This window comes from Cololabis saira, chromosome 22, assembly GCF_033807715.1.
Source record: "Cololabis saira isolate AMF1-May2022 chromosome 22, fColSai1.1, whole genome shotgun sequence".
NCBI classification, from domain to species: Eukaryota; Metazoa; Chordata; class Actinopteri; order Beloniformes; family Belonidae; genus Cololabis; species Cololabis saira.
In genome coordinates, this window is record NC_084608.1 from 1,397,820 (window position 1) to 1,425,036 (window position 27,217).

The window sequence follows — 27,217 nt, forward strand, 5'->3', positions numbered from 1 at the left end:
TTCAGGCTACATTAATGGATAGGTTTTTGTTTCACCGTGGTAAAAAAAACCCATCCGAATGAATGGAGCCATTTGGCATGGATTTTGACATAAAATTTCCTTAAATAACAGCTTCATGAAATTTGAATATGTTGAAGTCCACAGCGTGCCGAGTCTGGGAAAATTTGTAGGATGTCTTTATGACAATCTGTTGCCTAGCAACAAGCGTCCAAAGTCAAACGGAAATAAAGAAAAAAATGAAAGCTCATTATCGCAAAAAGTGTAATAATTGGCATAATGAGCTTGTACGGTCCGTTAGTGCCAATCGGGCCGAGTATTTGAAAGTTTGAACGATGTCTCTACGATAAAGTCTGGCCGAGCAATAAACGTTCAAATTTTTGCCTTTTTTTTGCTTTTTGGCATCTAGCGTTGCCACGGTAACACTTTCGACTGAGAAAAGTAATGCCCATCGAGGCAAGATCAAGACGCATCCAACGATGTATGCCATGCATGGGTGCACGTTCCGGTCTGGGCAGCATTAACAGATGTTTTATTCACATGCTCCCCCATTCAAATGCATAGGTTTTTGTTGCCATGGTAACAAGCTCCATAGGATAGAATGGGACAATTAGGCTTCAATATCTCAAAAGCTGTAAACGACAGCGTAATGAGACCTTAGTATGTTGTAGTCCACAGCAACCAGAGTCTTTTAACGTTAAATTAAAGTCTCTACGATATCGTGTTGCCGCGCAACAAGCGTCCGAAATTCCGTTAGCATCAAAATGAGAAAAGTGGAATACCTCAAAAACCGTAATAGCAAGCTTGACGAGACTAAAATATGTTGCAGTACAAAGCGTCCCGGGTTTGTCAATGTTGTAATGATGTCTGTACGATAAACCATTGCCTAGCAACAAACGTCCAAAATAAAAGGGATTTTTTTTTTAAATTGAAAGTTAAATATCGCAAAAACCGTAATAACTAGCATGATGAAGTTGTATGGTCCTTTAAAGACTATCGGGCCGAGTGTTTCAAAGTTTGAACGATGTCTCTACGATAAAGTTCGGCCGAGCAATAAGCGCGGGAATTTTCGCCTTTTCTTTTGGTTTTTGGCAACTAGCGTTGCCACGGTAACCCCTATTACTGAGAAAAGTAATACCCATCGAATCACGATGGAGACGCATCCAACGATGTATGCCATGCATGGGTGCACGTTGCGGTTCGGGCCGTATTAACGGACGAAAAAAAGTGCGGAATAATAATAATAAAAAAAGGGAAACCTTTCTGTATACTAATATATCGCCTTCATTTTTCAGGTTTTTCGGGCCGTGTTGTATTTTTCGGGGATTTTTTTTTTCCACATCAGAGCGGGGTCATGCTCTACACCCGCTGGTGCGCAGTGGGACTTTTGCGACTTTAGCTTGTTAGCAAAATGCTAGCAACATTGCCATTTGGGCCATTCTGGACGATTGCAATATGGTCATGCCACTACTTGGCATGCCCATAAAAAGGGAAACCTTTCTGTATACTAATATATCGCCTTCATTTTTCAGGTTTTTCGGGCCGTGTTGTATTTTTCGGGGATTTTTTTTTTCCACATCAGAGCGGGGTCATGCTCTACACCCGCTGGTGCGCAGTGGGACTTTTGTGACTTTAGCTTGTTAGCAAAATGCTAGCAACATTGCCATTTGGGCCCTTCTGGACGATTGCAATATGGTCATGCCACTACTTGGCATGCCCATAATAATAAAAATTCCTACAGATACAATAGGGCCTTCGCACTGAAGGTGCTCGGGCCCTAAAAATAAAAAAAAATAATAAAAATTCCTGCAAATACAATAGGGCCTTCACACTGAAGGTGCTCGGGCCCTAATAATCCCCAAAGGGGAAACTTCATTGCCACCATGGCCACAACAATAAAACATAAAACAATCAACAATACACATTAACATGTCTCCATCTAGGGACAGCAGTGGATCAATACAACAAAAGAATAACCAGAAAATGACCCCCCAAAAAAGGGAGATCAAAGAAAAAGAATACAAATCCATTTAAAAGTGCAATATGCAAGAAAAGTATAGCAGCAAATTAAACAGCTAAGAATATAGCTGCAATTAAAAGTGCACTGTACAAGAGAATATGGCAGCAAGTTATGACAGTCTAAAGGAGTGGCTGCAGTTTAAAGTGCAATTTGCAGTACAAGGATTCATATAGCAGCAAGACATCACATCAGCAGTCCAAATTAAAAAGTCTTGTTGCTGCAGGAACAAAGGACTTCCTAAGTCTCTCTGTGGAGCATCTGGGCAAAAGAAGCTTCTACTTCTGCTACTTCTCGAAAAAAAAGTTGTACAGGGGATGATCATCTTGGGACAGGATAACTCTGAGCTTCCTCCTAGTATAACTGGTACTACTGGTACTATAACTGGTACTATAACTGGTACTAATAGCTCTGAGCTTCCTCCTAGTCCTCTGCTCTGTTCTGACCTCCAGAGAAGAAGGGCTCATACCAATGACAGATCTGGCCTTTTTAATAAGTTTATTAATCCTGTTCCTGTCCTCCAATGTCAAGCTGCCACCCCAACAAACAACCGCATAAAAAAGGACACTTGCTAAAATGCCATTATATTAAACATGTAAAGGGGATCTGCTGATGTCAAATGATTTGAGTTTCCGCAAGAAAAATAATCTGGACCTTCTTGAAAATAGCATTGTGGTTCATCTTCCAGTCCAGTTTACAGTCCACATGCACACCAAGATATTTATATGAGGGTACAATCTCTACGGACTGTCCTTTAACCAAAATAGGTTCAGTTTCAGGTTTCTTCCTTCTCATGTCAATAACAAGTTATTGTGTCTTCTCTACATTAAGAATAAGGTGGAAGAATCATCAGAAAACTTTTGTAGATGACAAGAATTGCTGGTGTGCCTGCAGTCAGAAGTGTACAAAGTAAATAAAAACGGAGATACAACTGTACCCTGTGGAGCCCCAATGCATGTGGTAACAGTTTCTGATCTACTGCCATGAAGCCTCACATACTGAGGCCTATTTACCTGTGAGGTAATCGGTGACCCAAGTGATAGTAGAGCTGTTAAGATTATAATTAAAAAGCTTATTGGCTAAGATCTGTGGCCGTAGTGTGTTAAAAGCATTAGAAAAGTCAAAAAACATTATTCTGATAGATGCACTACTAAGTTCCAGATGACTGTATACTCTGTGTAACAGATACAGAAGGGCATCATCCACACCTACACCTGCTTTATATGCAAATTGAATGTATCCAAGTGCCCAAATAGAGAGTCTGCCTGGTTCTATCCAGACTAAAACCTTTATAAAATCTATGTGCTTTAAGATATTCTCATGTAACTTGGTACAGTTGTAGTCAAGGAGTTGCTGAATCCAGGCAGTAGTGTCATTATAATCATATGCATTGCTATCATGGTGTTTTCCACTGTGCAAACTAAAAAAATTGATGAGAATAAAAATGTAATTGATTTTCTTTGGTTTATCACAATTTGCTCAGGCACGTGGACATTCACAATTTTTCTGACACTGGAAATGTATGCTGTGAGGTCTTAGCTATCCATTGAGACCAAGATTATGCATATTGTCCTTATAATTGTGCAGATATTGTTGATTTAATTGGGATAGGCCTGTTCAAGCGAAATTCACCTCCAAAATCCCTAGGAGTGAACAGGTTAAAACCTACGTTACATGGACATCGTAGGCTTAACAGCTGTGTCAGCATACTTTTCTTTTTTCTCCGGCTCCCTCTGGGACAGTAGCACTACATTCCATCATTCCATCACAGTGTGAGTGTGTATTTGTGCATGGGTAAGTGAGAAAAAAATTGCTTTGTAGAAACTGGATATGGTAAAAAAGTTATATCTAAGTGCAACCAAGCATTTACCAATACATGTGAATATATACTTAGATAAGGATCAGTTTATAATAGCTCAACAGTGAACACAGCCATTGACACATATACACATTTGTCTGCCCTGATCATCAGTGGAAATTATATTACCTAATTTTATGTGTAATCTTTTAGTTATTGTGTTAACAGATAATGGTTGGAGAGGCCATCCTGTTCTGCTGTCTTTCTCGGAAGAAGAATGGTGCTGGAGCTGAGGCCATTATCAACTCTGCTGGCTGCAACTTCAATTCCTTCATACGTAGAGCCATCCGTTTTGTCGGTAGACATATTTTCTCAGTCTTATAATTGTACATATTTGGCAATTTTGCCTGGCCAATTTGCTAGACAAAATAAATCTTTTGCAGAAAGTCTGTCTTCACAGAATAAACATTCACTTAGCTAATGTTTTCTCTCAAATTCTCAACCCAGATTTTGTGGCCAAAATGCATTCATTTACTTCTGTAAACTGTTAGGTCATTGCATTACAGAGACCGTAAGCAACTTTCACACTTGTGATGCAAGTACATGTATGATCACATTAATTGCATAATTTTGAACTGTAATATTATCAGTTATGTTTTGTTTCTTTTGCCACAATCACCTTATTTCCCAGCTTTTCACTCTCACTTCCTATCTTTAGGTGTTCATGCATTTGGCCTATGTGCCACAGCTCTTATTACTGACATCCTGCAACTGATGACTGGGTATCCAGCACCCTACTTCCTAACTGTGTGCAAACCAAACTACACTACGCTTAATATCAGCTGTGACCAGAACCCTTACGTCACAGCGGATATCTGCTCAGGGGCAGACCTCTCTACCATCAACCAGGGCAGGTGAGGAGAAAAAGATTCATGTGTTGTATTTAACATGGAAATACAAGGGTGAGTCAAAAGCTAATGTGTTTTATTACGAGTTAGGGAACATAATTGAAAACATACCATATACAGCAGTTATACATTACAGGTTCCCATTCTTATTTTTCAGCTGTTCTATTTATGAACATAAAACTCAGTTTGCTACTGATGTAGCAAATTCCGCTATTCCATAATTAATTTCACGACTACAATGATAGTGGTGGTAATAGTTGTAGAGGAGAAGAGACAAGTAAACATTTGACCATATCGACTGAAATGGCATGTTATGTTATGTAAGTTGACAACTGTAAACTAACACACGTTGCTAAGCAACCAAATAAATGCTTGTGACCACGCCCCCTTCCATACAGTCCTGATGGGTGCGAGGTCCGTTATTGTGTCCGCCACACAGCCCCCCCCCAGAACACCCAGAAGGTTGTCCTTGGAAGGGCCCATCAGTCCCTCACTGGTGGCTTAATCAGCCGACCATAACGGCTGCGCCGTCCTTCCTGTACCACCACAGGAGCATCAGTCTGAGCAGGATGCTGCGGAGAAAAAATAACAGTCTTCGGTGGTAAATTAGAACGTCCATCCTTTGCAGCATCGACAGGAGGTCTCAGTGGAGGGCGTCCACGACGGGGGACCTGGGCCGGGACCACAGCTTCATCCGCTACAGTGTGTGTGGGTTTAAGCCTATCTAGTGCCACGTGCTCTTTGCGGCCACCTAGGTCTAACAAAAAAACCTTAGGGCCTCTCTCGAGGACTCTAAAGGGGCCGTCGTATGGAGGCCGTAGAGGAGAGCGATGAGCATCATGCCGCACGAAGACAAACTGAGCCGACTTGAGCTCCGATGGAATGAATGTTCGCGGAAAACAGTGGTGAATGGGCCCCGGGGTCAAAAAACGATTTGATGCGAAGGGATCGCTTGCTGGGTGAATTTGCGGAGCCGAGCTTTCAGGCAAAAATTCTCCAGGCACACGAAGTGGCTGACCGAACACGAGCTCTGCAGGCGACGCATTTAAATCTTCCTTCGGGGCCGTGCGCAAACCGAGCATGACCCACGATAAGCGGTCCACCCAGTTACCATCCGAGAGCGCAGCACGCAGTGCTGCTTTGAGGGACCTGTGAAAACGTTCACAAAGGCCATTAGCTTGTGGGTGGTATGCAGTAGTAAGGTGTACCTGCACTCCCAAAGCTTCTGCCAACGACGACCAAAGTTCTGAAATGAACTGGGGGCCTCTGTCAGACGTGATGTCAGACGGGACACCAAAACGTGAGACCCAGGCACCCAGGAAAGCACGCGCCACATCTTTTGATCCTGTAGAGGAAAGGGGCACTGCCTCGGGCCACCTGGTGGTACGGTCCACCATGGTGAGGAGGTGCGTGTAACCCTGCGATGGAGGAAGAGGGCCCACCAGGTCGATGTGGACATGGTCAAACCGCCTGGCTGGAATGGGGAACGGTTCCAGGGGCGCCTTTGTGTGCTGGTGAACTTTAGCCCGCTGGCATGCTACACATGCAGCTGCCCACTCCTTAACCTCCCTGCGGAGGCCGGGCCAGACAAACTTGGCCCCAACCAGTTTCACTGACGCCCGGATGCCAGGGTGTGAGAGGGAGTGTACGGAATCGAAAACCCGCCGGCGCCAGGAAACTGGGACCACCGGACGGGGCCGACCAGTGGAGATGTCGCAGAGAAGAGCTGGACCTCCGACCTCCACCGCCAAGTTCTCTAGTCTGAGACCAGTACCAGCAGACTTAAGAGTCGCGATGTCCTGGTCATCAGCCTGGTCAGCAGCCATAGCAGAAAAATCAACTCCCAAGTTTACAGGGCACACCAGCGCGCGTGACAGGCAATCGGCCACAAGGTTTGTTTTACCCGCGACATGCCGAATGTCCGTGGTAAACTCTGAGATGGACGCTAGATGGCGCTGCTGGCGAGCGGACCACGGCTCTGTCACTTTAGACATTGCAAATATCAACGGCTTATGGTCTACATATGCCGTGAATGAACGGCCTTCTAGAAAAAAACGAAAATGACGGGTGGCGAGGTACAGCGCCAACAACTCACGGTCAAAAACACTATACTTTCGCTCACTGTCACGTAGTTTGCGGCTGAAAAATGCAAGAGGTTGCCAAACTCCTGCCACCCGCTGCTCTACGACTCCCCCTACTGCTATGTCCGAAGCGTCGGTTGTCAAAGAAATGGGGGCTGAAGGTGATGGGTGAGCTAAAAGTACTGCATTGGCCAGGGCAGACTTAGCATCCTCAAAGGCACTGATGCGGTCAGGTGTCCAGTCCACTGGGTCACAGCCTTTCTTTTTTTGCAAGGCTCCATAAAGCGGCTGCAGGAGGTGGGCGGCGCGAGGGAGGAAACGGTTATAAAAATTAATCATACCCAAAAACTCCTGCAGCGCCTTAACCGAGGCCGGGCGGGGAAACTCTGCCACCGCTTGAACCTTAGACGGCAGTGGAACTGCACCCTGAGCTGTAATCCGGTGCCCTAAAAAATCAATAACCGGCAGGCCAAACTGGCACTTAGCCGGGTTGACAATAAGGCCGTGTTCATCTAGCCTCTGGAAGACCAGTTTGAGGTGTGCCAAATGCTCTTCTGTTGAGGAACTGGCCACCAAAATGTCATCGAGGTAAATGAACACGAACGTGAGGTCTCGTAACACAGAGTCCATCAACCTTTGAAAGGTCTGCGCTGCCCCCTTCAGGCCAAAGGGCATGCGCAGAAATTCAAAAAGCCCAAACGGGGTAATTACAGCGGTCTTAGGCACATCCTCTGCTCTCATGGGAACCTGGTGGTAACCGCGTACTAAATCCACCTTTGAAAAGATGGTTGTCCCTGCTAAATGCGCGGAAAAATCCTGAATGTGTGGGACTGGATAACGGTCGTGCACCGTGACGTTGTTAAGACGGCGAAAATCCCCACACGGGCGCCACGAACCGTCTGCCTTGGGGACCATGTGAAGCGGTGAGGCCCAGGGGCTCTTGGAGCGTCTAACTATGCCTAAACGCTCCATAGAGGCAAACTCCTCTTTAGCAATGGCTAATTTCTGTGTGTCTAACCGACGAGCACGCGCAAACACCGGGGGCCCCGTGGTGGTGACGTAATGCTCGACGCCGTGCCTGGTTGTCGCGGTGGAAAAAACAGGTTTAATCAGCCGCGGGAATTCTGCCAGCAGACGTTGGAACACGTTACCTGCTGCTAAAAAACTAGCGTGTGCTAGCGGTCCAGATCCCCCAGTCTCACACGGGAAAGTCATAAAAGTCACTGCATCGATCAATCTGCGGTTTGCAACGTCCACCAGCAAACCGTTAGCACACAGAAAATCAGCACCGATGATAGGAACAGCAACACCGGCGATGACAAAGTCACTCTCGAACCGGCGTCCGTTGAAACAAACAGTCACTGACCGGGTCCCGAAAGTGGTGATGGAGGAGCCGTTGGCGGCGCTCAACGGCGGTCCGTTACCGCCGGTCGACCGGTCCGTGGCGGTTGGCGGCAGGAGGCTCAGCTGTGAGCCTGAATCCACCAGGAAACGTTTCCCTGATGCAGAGTCTGCAATGAACAGCAGCCCCTGACCGCCGATCGCTGCCACTGAGCGTCGGTTTCCCGGTGGTTCCAACTGACACGGAGGGACGCAGCGTCTCGCCTTGGCGCCGAACCGTTGGTGGAAGAAACAGAGATCTGTCCCGCGTCGTCTCTGGGTCTTCACGGCAGCCACCACCGCTGGGTCTGCGTCCTCCGACGTCGATCGCTGGGCGGTTGTTGCGACGTGGTTAACGGCCAGACTCCGGGTAGCGATCAGGACCCGATCCGCTTCCTCAGCCAAGCCGCGGTAGTCGCCCGTTACAAGGCAGCTGGAGTTCGCCAGCGCGGCGCGGACGGGCGGCGGCAGTTGGCGCAGGAAAAGATGTGGAAAAAGAAAACCACCATCGTCCTGGACCAGCAGTAGAAACATCTGGTCCATCAGCTCCACCGCCGACCTGTCACCCAAGCCCGGCAGGGAGAGGAGTCTGTCCGCTCTCTCCGAGGCAGAAAGGCTGAACCTCCGGAGCAGCAGCTGCTTCAGCGCGGCGTACTTGTCCCGTTGCGGAGGCGCACGGAGCAGCTGCAGGACCCGCCGGGTGCACTGTTGGCCCAGAGCGACGACGACCAGATGATACCGGGAATCATCTTCCGTGATTCCCCGTAGCCGGAAAAGCGCCTCGATATGCTGGAACCACGAGCCTGGGTCCTCCTGCCAAAACTCAGGCAGCCTCAAAACCGCAGCGGAACCTGCGGGCTGCGGAGGCTGCTGATATGAAGACGAGATGTCTTCTGTTTCTTCAAACATGTTCAAACAAGGGGTCACCAATGTGGCAGGATGTGGCTCGACTCCAGAGGTTGGTAAAACACGTCTTTATTCCGTGACAGCGGAATCCAACTGACCAAAAGAAACTGTCAGTTGACAACTGTAAACTAACACACGTTGCTAAGCAACCAAATAAATGCTTGTGACCACGCCCCCTTCCATACAGTCCTGATGGGTGCGAGGTCCGTTATTGTGTCCGCCACAATATATATATTATTATTTATTATTATAAAATCAATTAAGCTCTCCGCAGTGTCTGCCATCAATCTATTTTGCTTCTACTCTCACTCTACTTAAAACGAGAAGTCCATCTTCCCTTGCTCAGTGTACATTTTCAGTAATGTCTACCATACACCTTTGGAAACCTCTCGTTTTGTGCTTTCAGAAACTGTTTAAATTTTTTGAAATTCCACCAAACATTTATGGGTTACAGTACGGAGATACTCATGTTACAAATGTCTGATACTCCAGTGAATCCTGTCTGATTTCACAATCACTGCAGGAGTCCTGAGGGGCATCGTAAAGACTAGTATATGGGTTGTTGTGCCACAAAGGGGACTGGTTCAGTTATTAAAGAGTTATTAATAATTGTCTTTCAATAATTATTAATAATTAAAAAAGAAGATTACTTATCAAAATTAATTATCAAAATGAATCAATCAAAACAAGGCACCACCTGACTTGTCAGGAAAATAATAATTGAACAGCAAAATCAGTCTCAAGGTAACTGTTATTCCATACATGCCAGCATGTTGCCGGGGGGGGGGGGGGGGGGGCGTTACAGAACAACAGTGAAGGAAGGAGTCCGAGCACAGACCTTTGCAACCAGCAGCTGTGACAAATATGTATAAAATAAACACAAGCAACTTTTCTCATTCAAATGAATAAGAATTTACCTACACAAGTGTTAAAAGATAGTGAAAGAACACTTGGGATAAATTCCGATGCCTAAACTGCACATAAACAACAACTACACTTTTATACGTGTGTGTGTGTGTGTGTGTGTGTGTGTGTGTGTGTGTGTGTGTGTGTGTGTGTGTGTGTGTGTGTGTGCGTGTGTGTGTGTGTCACGATGGCTGTTCATACACGTGAAAAGAAAGGATGGCACGTGGTGTGGGTCTCGTGTGATTCAAAATGGGGTGAAAAAAGTGAAAAACAAACTCGGGGGCTTTATGAGCAAGATAAGAGTGTGTGTGTGTGTGTGTGTGTGTGTGTATGTGTGTGTGTGTGTGTGTGTGTGGGGGGGGGGGGGGGGGTAGTAGGAGAGGGGGAGAGGAAAAAAAGTAAAACCCAAGACACTAGAATAACTTCTCACTAGCGGAAAACCAAGCTCTTCTGATGTTTCCCACACGGAGACCAATGTGAAACTAACTTCACATGTGCGCCCTGGTCATTCAACTGGGAAATGAGCATTTCATCAAGATCCAGCAACGTGGATGCAACGGTAGACAAACAATAAAATTAAACTAGAAAATTTCAGGAAATTTTGATATGGGCATGCCCTACCGCCCATTCGTCCCCTCTCGCTGCTTTGGTTTGGGGCTGTAGTGTTTGTTTTCGGGGTGGTTCTATTTAAGTTTGAGGTGTTTACGGTTGTATTGCATTCATTCCTCTGCTCCCCATAGTTATTAATGGGGCTCGCTTTTTGGTGTCTAGCGTCGCCACGGTAACGCTTTTGAATGAGAAAAGTAATTCCCATCGAGGCACGATGGAGAAGCATCTAACGATATATGCCATGCATAGGTGCACATTCCGGTTCAGGCTACATTAACGGATAGGTTTTTTTTTCACCATGGTAAAAAACCCCATCCGAATGAATGGGGCCATTTGGCATGGATTTTGACATAAAATTTCCTTAAATCACAGCTTCATGAAATTTGAATATGTTGAATTCCACAGCGTGCCGAGTCAGGGAACATTTGTACGATGTCTCTACGATAATCTGTTGCCTAGCAACAATCATCCAAAGTCAAACGTAAATAAAAAAAATGAAAGGTCAATATCGCAAAACCTGTAATAATTGGCATAATGAGCTCGTACGGTCAGATAGTGCCAATCGGGCTTAGTGTTTGAAAGTTTGAACGATGTCTCTACGATAAAGTTCGGCCGAGCAATAAGTGTCCGAATTTTCACCTTTTTTTTTGCTTTTTGGCATCTAGCGTTGGCACGGTAACACTTTTGACTGAGAAAAGTAAAGCCCATCGAGACACGATGGAGACGCATCCAACGATGTATGCCATGCATGGGTACACATTCCGGTTCAGGCTACGTTAACGGATAGGTTTTTTTTTCACCATGGTAAAAAACCCCATCCGAATGAATGGGGCCATTTGGCTTGGATTTTGACAAAAAATTTCCTTAAATCACAGCTTCATGAAATTTGAATATGTTGAAGACCACAGCGTGCCGAGTCTGGGAACATTTGTACCATGTCTCTATGATAACGTGTTGCCTAGCAACAAGTCAAACGGAAAAAAAAAGAAAGGTCATTATCGCAAAAACTGTAATAATTGGCATAATGAGGTTGTACGGTCCGTTAGTGCCAATCGGGCCGAGTGATTGAAAATTTGAACGATGTCTCTACGATAAAGTTCGGCCGAGCAATAAGCATCCAAATTTTCGCCTTTTTTTTGCTTTGTGGCATCTAGCGTTGCCACGGTAACCCCTATTACTGAGAAAAGTAATACCCATCGAGGCACGATGGAGACGCATCCAACGATGTATGGCATGCATGGGTGCACGTTGCGGTTCGGGCCGTATTAACGGACGAAAAAAGTGCGGAATAATAATAAGAAAAGGGAAACCTTTTCTGTATACTAATATATCGCCTTCATTTTCATGTTTTTCCTCATTTTTTCGGGCGTGTTTTATTTTTTGGGGATTTTTTTTTTCCACATCAGAGCGGGTTCATGCTGTACACCCGCTGGTGTGACGTGAGACTTTTGCAACTTTAGCTTGTTAGCAAAATGCTAGCAACATTGCCCTTTGGGCCATTCTGGACGATTGTAATATGGTCATGCCATTACTTGGCATGCCCATAATTAAAGCTGCAAGCAGCGATGAACGGGCCCTTGCGCATGCAATTTTCACCAATAAAGGTCAAGGACAAAAGACTTGTCATGTGGTTTTCCACTCCCCTCTCTCCTGCTCACTCATCTGCCAGCCACGCCCACCTTGTCACTCACTCCTTTCACCTGCTCTCCCAGTTGCAGCTCCTCAACAATCAGGACAGCATAAAAGCTCCTCTCTCCTGCACTCTCACTGCCAGATCGTCACTCTATGCTTGTAGATGTCTTCCAGCATTCCCTGTCTTGACCTCCCGTTGCCGACCCTGCCTCTTCCTGGACCCTGCCTTGTCTCCTGCTCTCTGTTGCCTGACCTTGTCTTCCGAACTTGACACCGATTGCTGCCTGATCCTTGTCTTGCATTCCTGCCTGCTCTTCGTCCCTGTTGAGGGTAATAAAGCAAACCAGACAAACTACCACCGTGTGCTGCATTTGGGTCCAAAACCTCACCCCGTAACAGTACGATCTGGCCAGTGTAAGGTTCCTAAATCATCACAACATAAATAACTTAGAAAAAGACACCAGAGACTTGTGGAATGATTTTCAATGCCTTCTGCAGAAGGTTGGAGAAAAGTCTTGAGGAGCTTTTAGGGCAACATGACCCTCCTCATAGAGCTCGTCAAACCTCTCCCAACTGGCTCTCTGCAGAGCTGGCGCTTTTATTCAGCAAGGATGACAGGAATGACCATATTTGGAACAGTGAATGTATAGATAACAGACGTTGGGGGTAAAAGACACCCAATAGTAAATAGTTGAATGGACAATGGACAAACACGAAATAGATGGTCACACATCGAGGTTTAAGAAGCCACACATGTGACATGTGAAACTTAAGCTTTAAAACCAAAGGTCACTGAGGTCAAATGCCTTCCGGACCTAAAACAGGAAACAGGTGGAGAACAAACATGGTATCAGATGATGTGGTTGAAAAGTCATACCTATGACTTTCCAGTTAATAAACAACTTATCTGTGCTGTGCAGAGCAACAGACATCCTTTTAAGAAACCTTAAGTGGTCTTGTCATCAGATGGTCCAACTAACCCTTAGAGACAATGACATGGCTGTCAGTCGACCCCCCTGACAAAAACAGATAACAGGCTTCCCTGTTATCTGTTAGAGCATGTGATGGGGGTCTTGAAACAGATGTGTCTAAAGACAATGGTTAATTTACCAACGAGGAAATCAGCAGTTTTAACCTCCTGCGTGTGTCAAAGAATGTCACAAACACAGTCAGCTCTCTGATTTGACTTGATTCTGATTCTCATAAGAACAAACTTAATTCAGACTTTTGATTAATCTGACACCAGTCATGGACCCAGCGCACCCTCCAGCCCACCCTAGAACGGGCCAGTTAGCCTCTGTTCCTGCTCCGGCGGTGGTCCCGGACGCATCAGCCCCTGTCCCTGTTCCTGCGGTGGTCCCGGGCGCATCGGCCCCTGCTCCTTTTCCGGACACACCTCCTCATGTTTCCCTGCTGAGACCCGTGGGCTCGGGTGAGCTCAGCCCTACGGCCGTCGCCCCGCACCCCACCCGACTCATCGTTGGTCGCCCCGCCTGCGCCGTTTCCCCGACGAGCCTGGAAGGCCGAGGGGCGTTCATTGTAGGGGGGGTATTGGACGCACCTCAGCCAGTGCCGAGGACCCTGTGTCCCCCTCAGCCGGTTCCGAAGACCCGGTGTCCCCCTCAGCCAGTTCCGAGGACCCGATGTCCCCCTCAGCCAGTTCCGAGGACCCGGTGTCCCCCCCAGCCGGTGCCGAGGACTCTGTGTTCCCCTCAGCCGGTGCCGAGGACCCGGTGTCCCCCTCAGCCGGTGCTGAGGACCCGGTGTCCCCCTCAGCTGGTGCCGAGGATCCTTAGTTCCTCGAAGCCGGGCCCTCGGATCCTTAGTCCCCCGAAGCCGGCCCCTCGGATCCTGTCTGCTCAGTCCCAAGACCGACCCTCTGACCCGTCTGCTCAGTCCCGAGACCAACCCTCTGACCCGTCTGCTCAGTCCCGAGACCGACCCTCTGACCCGTCTACTCAGTCCCGAGACCGTCCCTCTGACCCGTCTGCTACGTCCCGAGACTGACCCTCTGACCCGTCTACTCAGTCCCGAGACCGTCCCTTTGACCCGTCTACTCAGTCCCGAGACCGACCCTCTGACCCGTCTGCTACGTCCCGAGACCGACGCTCTGACCCGTCTGCTACGTCTCGAGACCGAACCTCTGACCCGTCTGCTACGTCCCGAGACCGTCCCTTTGATCCGTCTGCTCAGTCCCGAGACCGTCCCTCTGATCCGTCTGCTACGTCCCGAGACAGACCCTCTGACCTGTCTGCTACGTCCCGAGACCGACCCTCTGACTCGTCTGCTACGTCCCGAGACCGAACCTCTGACCCGTCCGCTCAGTCCCGAGAACGGCCGTCCGCTCAGTCCCGAGATCGGCCCCCCGACCCGTCAGGCCGTTCTGCCAGGCCCCGAGGACGACCCCCTGTGCAGTTGATGAGAAAAAGTTTGCAGTTGGGGTTTTTATAGATCTGAAGAAAGCATTCGATACAATAGACCATGACATTATTTTGGAAAAGATGGAAAGGTCTGGAGTCAGAAGGGTGGGACTGGAATGGCTGAAGAGCTACAATAGACATAGAAGCCAGTATGTTCAGGTGGGTGATGCCATGTCCATGCCAGCAGACATCACATGTGGAGTGCCACAAGGGTCGATAGTTTGACCAAAATTATTTATTATGTACATAAATGATGTCTGTAAAGTGTCGAACATTTTGAAATTTGTAATTTTTGACGATGATACTACTGTCTTCTGTTCAGATGATTATTTACAGAGGCTAATGCACAAAGAACAGCTGAACTAGGCAAACTGAAAATGTGGCGTGATGTCAACAAATTATCTTTGAATTTAAATAAAACCAAATTTGTGATTTTTGGAAACCGTAAAACACATTTAACAACTCAGGTAGGTTTAAGAATAGAAAGAGTTGATTTAGAAAGAGTATACGAGAACACCTTTTTGGGGATAATAATAGACCATAAATTCAGTTGGAAACCACAGGTAAGCCGAGTAAGATTAAAAATTATCAGAAGTATCAGAAGTATCGTATTGAGCAAAGCCAGACATTTTTTCAACTTTAGATGTATGAATACTCTATACTGCACGCTTATTCTACCTTACTTGACTTACTGTGTTGAAATCTGGGGTAATGCTTGCAAGACCACACTACAGACAGTTTGCACAATACAGAAAAAAGCTATACGAATCGTGAATAATGTTGGTTTTTATGATCACACCAATTTATTATTCATCAAGTCAAAAGCACTCAAATTCATGGACCTGGTAGATCAGAAAACAGCTTTGCTTATGTTTAAAGCCAGAAAAAATCTACTTCCTCCCAACATACAAACCATGTTCAGAGAGAGAGAGGGGGGTTCTGCCCTCAGAGACCAATTCAACTGTAAACAAACGATCTGGAATACAGTTGCGAAAAGTAGGTGCATTTCTGTTTGTGGTGTGAGGTTATGGAATGCACTACCGGAAGAATTAAAATCAAGCAAAAATGTGTTGAATTTTAAAAAAAGGAATAAAGACATGATGATGGATAAGTACAGACTTGTTCCCGGGTAATGGAATGATGTCATAAAGAAAGGAAACAAAAAGGATGGGTACATTGAGTATTATTTTGATAAACACTTAAGTAATCCTTTTTTTTAACATGTGTGTACAGATACAGGCATGTATGTAAGTGTAAGCATGTGTAGTGTACAAATATATGTGGAGATGTAATGTGCTTGTACTGTATATATGTATGTACATGTATGGATACATGTGTAGGTACGTCATACGCAGAAAGGTATGCATGTATATGTGCATATGCTTTTTGTTGTTGTTAGCTATTATTCATTTGTGTTTATTTCATACAAGGAAAATGTCTCAAACATGTCAGACAAAAGACATTTTGAAATGTAAAAAGGGTCACTGACCCTTTGGTCGTGACCTAAGTGTTCATGCTTGGTGGTGACTAATACATTTTTTTCATTCATTCATTCATTCATTCATATGTCAAACCATTCAAAAGTTATGGCAGAAAATAGGAACTATCAAATATCGACCTATCAGAAGAAAGGGCGCGGGTAATTTGCACCAATTATGGTCAAGGACTCAAAACTGAGTCCGATGACACCACCCACGACTTTTTATGTCAAACCATTCAAACGTTATGGCAGAAAGTAGGAACTATCAAATATGGACCAATCAGATGAAGGGGGGGTACGCTTTTTGGCATCTATCATCGCCACGGTAATGCTTTTGACTGAGAAAAGTAATGTGCATCGTCGCAGGACGGTTCGGGCCGCATTAACTGCCGAAGGAATGGCATAAATTTAGCCAAAATTACACGATTAATTCAAAATGGCCTGTTCGGTTTCGGCCATGGCGCCAAGAGACTTTTCTTTAAGTTGCGACATGATACAGGTGTGTACCGATTTTGGTGCATGTACGTCAAACCGTATTGTGGGGCTTGAGGCACAAAGTTTTCTAGGGGGCGCTGTTGAGCCATTTTGCCACGCCCATTAATGCAAACCATTAAATATCAAATTCTTCGCCAGGCCTGGCTGGTGACTTTTGGGGCACGTTTAGGGGGGGAAAAAGGCCCTCATTTTGTCGGAAGAAGAAAAATAAAAACGAGATAAAAAAAAAATCCTACAGATACAATAGGGCCTTCGCACTCCCAGTACTTTAGGGCCATATATGTGAGTGGTTGATATCACAAAATCTGCTGCAAAGATTTGTACCAAACTTGAAATCCATGTTTTCCACTTCATCTTCAGATGAATTGTAGAATATGCTCATGATTGGTGGAAGTGGGTGTGATTTATGAGCAAATTAATACTCGTTTTGCATCCATTATAATGGGCCATAGTCCTCCCAAAGAACTAGTCTGATGTGCTTTGAAATTTTCAAGCTTACTTTAAAGCCTTTGATGATGACGCCTTATCAAAATCTTTTTTCATAAGTTAAACGGTGTGGGGAGTGGCAGGGCTGCAAATATGCATGTTTTTTGAGTTATGCAAAATAGTTTGTGGGTGCAACAGAGCTATTGATCGTTGACTGTGAAGAAAAGTCGACATGTCTATATTCCTCGTCTTTACAGATCAATAGTTTAATATTCAGTAAGGGTTTTATTGCCCCTTACTGGAAACATGGACATGTTCATACCCAAAAAGTACCCACATTATGTTTGCAGTCCAGTCCTGAACACATCTGCAGTGTAATAAACACTGACAGCTGTAGCGTCACCTTCTGGCAGACAGAAATGACTTTTTCTTTCAAGAATGTAACCCTTTTTTCAGTGGGTAGAACCAATCCACACCAAACCTGTCCAGGCAGTATAAAAACTCATAGAAGATGACATCAAAGTGAGAACCGTAATCCTGTCATTAGTTCAATGTCTCGCCACAGAACAATAATTTGCAATAAAATCAACACAGATAGTCCAATCATCCCCAAAAGTGAACCATTTAATAAGGTTTTTGTACTGAACGCGTGGATATAACAATATTGGCTGAATTCTGTAGCACCACCTTCTGGTTGGGTATTTTTCATCACATTATGTGCTCTATTTATGGATTTGTTCATCCAATGAAAATTAAATCCTCACATATTATTGTCATAAGTCCTTATTGACTGTGTCATATAGCGTGGTTATAACTTGAATGTGGCCATCATGATTTGCACATTGAATGGGGAGTACCCACTTTCTGGTACCTACATATTAAGAAAAATTTTTTTTTTTAAATCACTCAGTAATATTGTAGGATCAGATGCCTTTCAATAGGAGAAGAAATTCATACACTAAAAAATAGTGTACGGAGAAGTCTGTCACTCAGGTTTTTTCAAAATATGAACTCATGACCAAAAAAATTCATAACTCTATAATTGAAAGTTTGCACAGTTTGCATAGATTTCTTCTGACTGCATATTAATATATGCTGCTGATTTCATTGATATAGGTCCAGCAGCTGATTTATAGTGATTTTTTTTTAAATGTGGAGTTAAACAATTCTTTTTTAAAGGGAACCCTGGCTATTAAGACATGTAGGTCTTAAAAGATAAATGTTGGTATCAATTATAACAATGTGATATAAAAAACCTTTTTGATGTCTTCGTTTTTATAAAATTTGAAAATATAATTTAACTCGTAGGTCGCTATTGTTGTTTACACCGCAATGCACTCTGGGTAGTGACGTCAGTCGGTTCTGGCCCCCGTTCACTGTTGTGACTGTTCAACCAGATAATCCAGAGGATAAACATGTCATCTGTTCAGCCATTTCAATTTGAACCCGAGCGCAAGGTCAAGGAGGAGGACAACACTGAAAACATATCTCAAAACGAGCCAAATGAAGACCAAGAAAGACGGGATGAGGCGAGAGTGGGACAAAATCCATGGTGTCTGTGCAGCAACTGCGTCTCGATGCCAACAGAGAAGGAGAGCGTTTGCTGTCAAGAGCTCATGTTTTTGTCAACAGCTGTTCACTTTAAGCTATTGTGTGATAAAACGTATTCCAATATTACAAATTGTATAACGTGCGCACGGCGCACTACAGATATGGTGACATTATTATGCGCACCTCCACACAGATGCAAACATAAACATTATGGTGTCGGCGCACCAGAAACAGATGAAAACACAGCTAAACATTAAGGTGACGGCGCACCAGAAACACAGATGAAAACGCAGCTAAACATTAAGGTGACGGCGCACCTACAAAAAAGTAAAAAAAAAAAAAAGTACAGCACCATGAAGCATAAACTCAGATAGGCTAACCGACCACACATTTCAACTAGCAGATAGCCTAGGCTACAATAAAACCCCCAGCCAGATGTGGCGTCATTCAATTAAATAATGATGTTCTTGCCTATTTGAAGCGAAGTCTGCGCCTCCCTGTTTCGTCAAACTCCCGGGCAAGTCCACTCAGCCTCTTGTCTGTCATGGTAACATCAAATGGTGGACCCAGCACGTACCAAAAATAAATCCTTAAAAAAAAGGGTACGCACAGTGCGTACAGGATTCCGGCTGGCGGCGGCACTATATTAGGATATACAGTTTAATGCACTGATAAGATGCGCACGACTTTGATCATTTTTGCAGATCTCCCGTGCATCACAGCACACGAGAACTTTGAGCCAGTTTGCCTCAACCGAGAGGTCTTATGGACTGCCCTCGTCAGCCTCCACGACCGGGAGATGCTGCTCATCTATGTTTTAGATACCTGTCGCAGTTAAACAAACGCGGCTTAACTTCCCAGAGCAACCGAACTACGCCATCGGCCCCAGAAGGCATTGCGCAGGTAAAACATGGCACCTCCCGCAGGTCAAAATATGTAATAAACATTGTAGATTTTTAAAGCAATTACATTATTTTATGTGTTTCTAACAACATATTTTAGTATAAGAGAACAATTGTGGCTTATTAGGGCCTACAAGTCTTAATAACCGGGATTCCTTTTAAGACAATTTATTTTTAAGCTCGACAATTCAAATTAAGCGAAACTGTGGCGATTTTCTGGCTGAGATCAAAAAGGGATATTTCCACATATTTTATGAAAGTTCTTTTTACAAATATTTTTGTTATCTCAAGGATTACAAGCAGGGCTGTCAGGGTGTGAAATTTGGTGGTGTGACACTCCTTTTTTGGAAAGGTGGGGGGTACCACTGGAAGGATCTCAGGACAACAGCACTTTGTTTTTCAAGTTCCTTTTAGGACTCTGGCAGCAGTGTTCTGGATGAGCTGAACCGGGTCCGGGGGGTGGGGTGGAGTCATTCTCAGGTGTCTATGTCGTCAGTATGAATGGAGAGATGTTGGGCCATTCCCCCCTCCGCCTGGGGGCTCCGATGGCGCCGGGGGCGCACATGGAGGTACGGTGGGGCCCTGGCCCGGGTTGGACGGCCGGCTCCCGTCGACTTGGATGGCCGGCGGGGGAGCGTGGGCGCCTTTCCAGGGCCGGCTCTGCTGGCCCTGCCTCCTAGCTTTGGCCTCCGCTCCCCCTCCGCCCCCCCTACACGATTCATACGCAGATAGGCGAAGGAGCGGGGGGTCCGGGGCGTGGGGGACATTGTCCTGCGTGGCCCGGTATTCCCTGCCACACAGATTTAATAACACTGTAGACACTGCACATTCAACATTTAATGAATGCATTTAACAAGGATACTTAGCGTTTTATATCATTTTCCCCTCCTTGAACCGCCACCTTACTGTGGTGGAGGGGTTTGTGTTGCCCGAGTGATCCTACGAGCTATGTTGTTGGGGGCATTACGCCCCTGGTAGGGTCTCCCATGGCAAACAGGTCCCAGGTGACGGGCCAGACTAAGAGCAGTTCACAAGCTCATCATGGTGAAGGCCCCTCCCTGGAGCCAGGCCTGGGGTTGGGGCTTGATGGCGACCCCCTGGTGGCCAGGTCTTTGCCCGTGGGACCCGGCCGGGCTCAGCCCGAAATGGCGACTTAGGCCCACCACCCGCAGGAAGGACCATGATGAGCTGGTGCCATGTGGACTGGGTGCCTTGACGACCCAATCCCTGGACCAAAACCCTCACAGTGTGGACATGGAATATCACCTCGCTGGGGGTAAGGAGCCGGAGCTTGTGCGTGAGGTTGAGAGATACCAGCTAGAGATAGTCGGGCTCACCTCCACAGATAGCTTGGGCTCTGGAACCCAGGTCCTTGAAAGGGGCTGGACCCTCCACTACTCTGGCGTTGCCCAGGGTGAGAGGCGGCGGGCTGGTGTGGGCTTGTTTATAGCCCCTCAGCTCAGTCGCCATGTGTTGGAGTTCACCCCGGTGAACGAGAGGGTCGCTTCCCTGCGCCTTCAGGTCGGGAAAAGGTCTCTCACTGTTGTTTGTGCCTACGGGCCGAACAGCAGTGCGGAGTACCCAGCCTTCTTGGGGTCCCTGGGAGGAGTACTGGATAGTGCTCCAACTAGGGATTCCATTGTTCTACTGGGGGACTTCAATGCTCACGTGGGCAATGACAGTGATACCTGGAGAGGCGTGATTGGGAGGAACGGCCTCCCCGATCTGAACCCGAGCGGTGTTTTGTTGTTGGACTTCTTTGCTAGTCACGGTTTGTCCATAACAAACACCATGTTCAAACATAAGGGTGTCCATCAGTGCACGTGACACCAGGACGCCCTAGGCCAGAGGTCAATGATCGACTTTGTTGTCATTTCATCTGACCTTCGGCCGCATGTCTTGGACACTCGGGTTAAGAGAGGGGCTGAGCTGTCAACTGATCAACACCTGGTGGTGAGTTGGGTGCGCTCGCAGAGGAGGAGGCTGGACAGACCGGCCAGACCCAAACGGATTGTGAGGGTCTGTTGGGAACGTCTGGCTGAGCCTTCTGTCAGGGACAACTCTCACCTCCGAGAGAACTTCTCTCAGATCCCGGGGGAGGCGGGGGACATCGAGTCCAAGTGGACCATGTTCTCTGCCTCCATTGTCAACGCGGCGGCTCAAAGTTGTGGTCGCAAGGTCTCCGGTGCCTGTCGTGGTGGCAATCCTAGAACCCGGTGGTGGACACCGGAAGTACAGGATGCCGTCAGTCTGAAAAAGGAGTCCTACCCGGCTATGTTAGCCTGTGGGACTCCTGACGCAGTAGATGGGTACCGGCAGGCCAAGTGAGCCGCGGCTCGGGCAGTCCTGGAGGCAAAAACTCGGGTCTGGGAGGAGTTCGGTGAGGCCATGGAGGAAGACTTTCAGTCGGCCTCGAGGAAATTCTGGAGGACCGTTCGGCGCCTCAGAAGGGGGAAGCAGTACTCTGCCGGCACCGTTTATGGTGTGGGTGGGGAGCTGTTAACCTCGACTGGGGATATCGTCGGACGGTGGAAGGAATACTTCAAGGTTCTCCTCAACCTGACTGACATGCCTTCCACTGAGGAAGCAGAGAGTGGGGACTCTGGGGTGTGCTCATCCATCACCCAAGCCGAGGTCACTGAAGTGGTTCATAAGCTCCTCAGTGGCACCGGGGGTGGATGAGATTCGCCCTGAGTACCTCAAGTCTCTGGATGTCGTAGGGCTGTCTTGGTTGACACGCCTCTGCGACATTGCATGGAGGAAGTGGACAGTACCGTTGGTGAAGCAAACCGGTGTGGTGGTCCCTCTTTTTAAAAAGGGGTACCGGAGAGTGCGCTCCAACTATAGGGGGATCACACTTCTCAGCCTCCCCGGGAAAGTCTACGCCTATGTACTGGAGAGGAGAATACGGCCATTAGTTGAAGATCGGATTTAGGAGGAACAATGCGGTTTTCGTCCCGGTCGCGGAACACTGGACCAGCTCTACACCCTCCACAGAACCTTGAAAAGTTCATGGGAATTTGCCCAACTAGTCTACATGTGTTTTGTGGATCTGGAGAAGGTATTTGACCGTGTCCCTCGTGCCATTCTGTGCGGGCGCTCGGTGAATATGGAGTCCGGGGCCCTCTATTAAGGGCTGTCCGGTCTCTGCATGATCGGAGCAGGAGTCTGGTTCGCATTGCCGGCAGTAGATCAGACTTGTTCCCGATGCATGTTGGACTCCGGCAGGGCTGCACTTTGTCACCGGTCCTGTTCATAATTTTTATGGACAGGATTTCTAGGCGCAGCCAGGGGCCGGAAGGGATCCGGTTTGGGAACCACAGGATTTCGTCTCTGCTTTTTGCGGATGACGTTGTCCTGTTGGCTTCATCGGACCGGCACCTTCAGGATGTGCTGGGGCGGTTTGAGGCCGAGTGCGACGCGGCAGGGATGAGAATCAGCACCTCCAAGACCGAGGCCATGGTTCTCCACTGAGAAAGGGTGGCGTGCCTTCTCCGGGTGGGTGGAGAAGTCCTGCCTCAGGTGGAGGAGTTCAAGTATCTCGGGATCTTGTTCACGAGTGAGGGAACGATGGAGCGGGAGATTGACGGACGGATCGGTGCAGCGTCCGCAGTTATGCGGTCGATGTACCGGACCATCGTGGTGAAGAAGGAGCTGAGTCGAAAGGCGAATTTCTCGATTTACCGGTCAATCTACGCACCTACCCTCACCTATGGTCATGAACTTTGGGTAGTGACCGAAAGGACGAGATCGTGGATACAAGCGGCCGAGATGAGTTTCCTCCGCAGGGTGGCTGGACGCTCCCTTAGAGATAGGGTGAGGAGTTAGGTCACCCGGGAGGAGCTCGGAGTCGAGTCGCTGCTCCTTCACATTGAGAGGAGTCAGCTGAGGTGGCTTGGGCATCTGTCCCGGATGCCTCCTGGACGCCTCCCTAGGGAGGTGTTCCAGGCATGTCTCTCTGGGATGAGACCCCGGGGAAGACCCAGGACACGCTGGAGAGACTATGTCTCTCGGCTGGCCTGGGAACACCTCGGACTCCACTCGGAAGAGCTGGAGGAAGTGTCTGGGGTGAAGGAAGTCTGGGCATCTCTGTTGAGACTGCTGCCCCCGCGATCCGGGAACGGATAAGCGGCGGACGATTGATGGATGGATGGATGGATGGATGGATGGATGGATGGATGGAAGGATGGATGGATGGATGGATGGATGGATGGACTTAGCGTTTTGGAGGGGGGGGTCATTGTCAGTATGATACCCTGACCTTCCCCTCCCTGTTTTTATTGCATTAATTACATGCACTCAACACCAGGGGCGGGAGAGGGGCCCACACCACCCGCGTTCCCTCGCCGGCCTGGGACAGGCGGGTCGCGGTGCCCGGGCCTGGCGGGGCTCGCCACGTAGCCTGGGGTGCCTTCTGGCCCCGGGGAGGGGGGAACGGTGCGTCAATGTGCGTCTTTGTCTGTGAGAATGTGATATGAAAGGGTCCTGCCATGGGGGATTTGGGCCTCCATTGGCAGGACAACAAAATTGTATAATTAGGGCCCGAGCACTTGCAGTGCGAAGGCCCCATTGTATCTGTAGGAATTTTTCTTCTTTCTTCTGACGAAAGGAGGGCCTTTTTGCCCCCCTAAACGTCCCCAAAAAGTCACCAAATTTTGCATGCAAGTCAGGCCTGGCGAAAAATTTGATATTTAATGGTTTGCATTAATGGGCGTGGCAAAATGGCTCAACAGCGGCCCCTTGGAAACTTTGTGCCTCAAAAGCCCCACAATACGGTTTGTCGTACATGCACGAAAATCGGTACACACCTGTATCATGGCGCAACTTAAAGAAAAGTCTCTGGGCGTCATGTCGAGAATCCGAACAGGAAGTCGGCCATTTTGAATTAATCGTGTCATTTTGGCGAAATTTATGCCTTCCTTCGGCAGGTAATTCAGCCCGAACCGTAACGTTCCCCCAAGTGTGTTATACATCAAAATGTGCGTCTCCATCCTCCGACCCCACGCATTACTTTTCTCTTTCGAAAGCGTTACCGTGGCGACGCTAGACGCCAAAAAGCGTGCCCACCCTTCATCTGATTCGTTCAGACAGAAAAAACTTTGCGCCTCAAGCCCCATAATACGCTTTGACGTACATGAACGAAAATCGGTACACACCTGTATCATGTCGCAACTTAAAGAAAAGTCTCTTGGCGCCATGGCCGAAACCGAACAGGAAGTCGGCCATTTTGAACATTCTGCATTAATCACGTAATTTTGGAGCAATATATGCCATTCCTTCGAGAATTAATTCAGCCCGAACCGTATCGTGAACCCAGATGTGTTATACATCAAAATGTGCGTCTCCATCCTGCGACTACTCGCATTACTTTTCTCTTTCCAAAGTGTTACCGTGGTGACGATAGACGCCAACAAACGCACCCCCCCTACATGTGATTGGTCCATAATTGATAGTTCCCCAAAAGGCACCAAACTTTGCACCCAAGCCAGGCCTGGCGAAAAATTTGGTATTTAATGGTTTGCATTAATGGGCGTGGCAAAATGGCTCAACAGCGCCCCCTTGAAAACTTTGTGCCTCAAGCCCCACAATACTGTTAGACGTACATGCACGGAAATCGGTACACACCTGTATCATGGCGCAACTTAAACAAAAGTCAGTTAATACGGCCCGAACCGTAATGTGCCTCCAAGTATGTTATACATCAAAATGTGCGTCTCCATCCTCCGACACCACGCATTACTTTTCTCTTTCAAAAGCGTTAGCGTGGCGATGCTAGACGCCAAAAAGCGCGCCCACCCTTCATCTGATTCGTTCAGACAGAAAAAACTTTGCGCCTCAAGCCCCATAATACGGTTTGACATACATGAACGAAAATCGGTACACACTTGTATCATGTCGCAACTTAAAGAAAAGTCTCTTAGCGCCATGGCCGAAACCGAACAGGAAGTCGGCCATTTTGGACATTCTGAATTAATCGCGTAATTTTGGAGCAATTTATGCCATTCCTTCGAAAGTTAATTCAGTCCGAACCGTAACGTGCCCCCAAGTGTGTTATACATCAAAATGTGCGTCTCCATCCTGCGACTACACGCATTACTTTTCTCTTTCAAAAGCGTTACCGTGGCGACGCTAGACGCCAAAAAGCGCGCCCACCCTTCATCTGGTTGGTTCAGACAGAAAAAACTTTGCACCTCAAGCCCCATAATACGGTTTGACGTACATGAACGAAGATTGGTACACTCCTGTATCATGTCGCAACTTAAAGAAAAGTCTCTTGGCACTGTGGCCGAAACCGAACAGGAAGTCGGCCATTTTGAACATTCTGAATTAATTGCGTAATTTTGGAGCAATATATGCCATTCCTTCGAGAGTTAATTCAGCCCGAACCGTATCGTGAACCCAGATGTGTTATACATCAAAATGTGCATCTCCATCCTGCGACTACACGCATTACTTTTCTCTTTCAAAAGTGTTACCGTGGCGACGCTAGACGCCAAAAAGCGCGCCCACCCTTCATCTGGTTCGTTCAGACAGAAAAAACTTTGCATCTCAAGCCCCATAATACGGTTTGACGTACATGAACGAAGATTGGTACACTCCTGTATCATGTCGCAACTTAAAGAAAAGTCTCTTGGCACTGTGGCCGAAACCGAACAGGAAGTCGGCCATTTTGAACATTCTGAATTAATTGCGTAATTTTGGAGCAATATATGCCATTCCTTCGAGAGTTAATTCAGCCCGAACCGTATCGTGAACCCAGATGTGTTATACATCAAAATGTGCATCTCCATCCTGCGACTACACGCATTACTTTTCTCTTTCAAAAGTGTTACCGTGGCGATGCTAGACGCCAACAAGCGCACCCCCCCTTCATCTGATTGGTCCATATTTGATAATTCTCCAAAAGTCACCAAATTTTGCATGCAAGCCAGGCCTGGGGATAAATTTGATATTTAATGGTTTACATTAATGGGCGTGGCAAAATGGCTCAACAGCGCCCCCGGAAAACTTTGTGCCTCAAGCCCCACAATACGGTTCGACGTACATGCACGAAAATCGGTACACACCTGTATCATGTCGCAACTTAAAGAAAAGTCTCTTGGCGCCATGGCCGAAACCGAACAGGAAGTCAGCCATTTTGAATTAATTGTGTCATTTTGGCGCAATTTACGCCATTCCTTCAGCAATTAATATGGCCCGAACCGTAATGTGCACCCAGGTGTGTTATACATCAAAATGTGCATCTCCATCTTGCGACTAAGTGCATTACTTTTCTCTTTCAAAAGTGTTACCGTGGCGACGCTAGACGCCAAAAAGCGCGCCTCCCCTTCATCTGATTGGTCCATATTTGATAGTTCTCCAAAAGTCACCAAATTTTACATGCAAGCCAGGCTTGGTGATAAATGTGATATTTCATGGTTTGCATTAATGGGCGTGGCCTAACGGCTCAACAGCGCCCCCTAGAATACTTTTCTCTGCCATAACTTTTGAATGGTTTGACATAGGAAGTTGTGCGTGGTGTCAGGGGACTCTGTAATGAGTCCTTAAGCTTATTTGGCCTTAATTAGCCCCGCCCCTTCTTCTGATTGGTTGTCCCGATTTTCTGCTATAACTTTTGAATGGTTTGACATAGTCAGTCGTGGGTGGTGTCATTTCTGATATGCTTATGGGGGGCGGTGGCCGTGAGTGCGAGGGCCCGTTCATCGCTG

The 27,217-nt window shown here is 47.1% G+C and overlaps 1 protein-coding gene across 4 annotated transcripts in view; it reads left to right on the forward strand.

The window, feature by feature from the left end:
* LOC133423525 (phospholipid phosphatase-related protein type 4-like) overlaps nt 1–27,217 on the forward strand; it is a 140,791-nt gene that overhangs the window by 63,377 nt on the left and 50,197 nt on the right. For 2 of the 4 annotated variants that reach the window (XM_061713724.1, XM_061713727.1), the window contains exons 3-4: nt 4,041–4,170; nt 4,531–4,726. In XM_061713724.1, the coding sequence (XP_061569708.1) occupies nt 4,041–4,170; nt 4,531–4,726 (326 nt within the window). Of the gene's footprint in view, nt 1–4,025; nt 4,171–4,530; nt 4,727–27,217 lie in introns of those variants that run through there. The other 2 variants (XM_061713725.1, XM_061713726.1) reach the window with 2 other exon arrangements.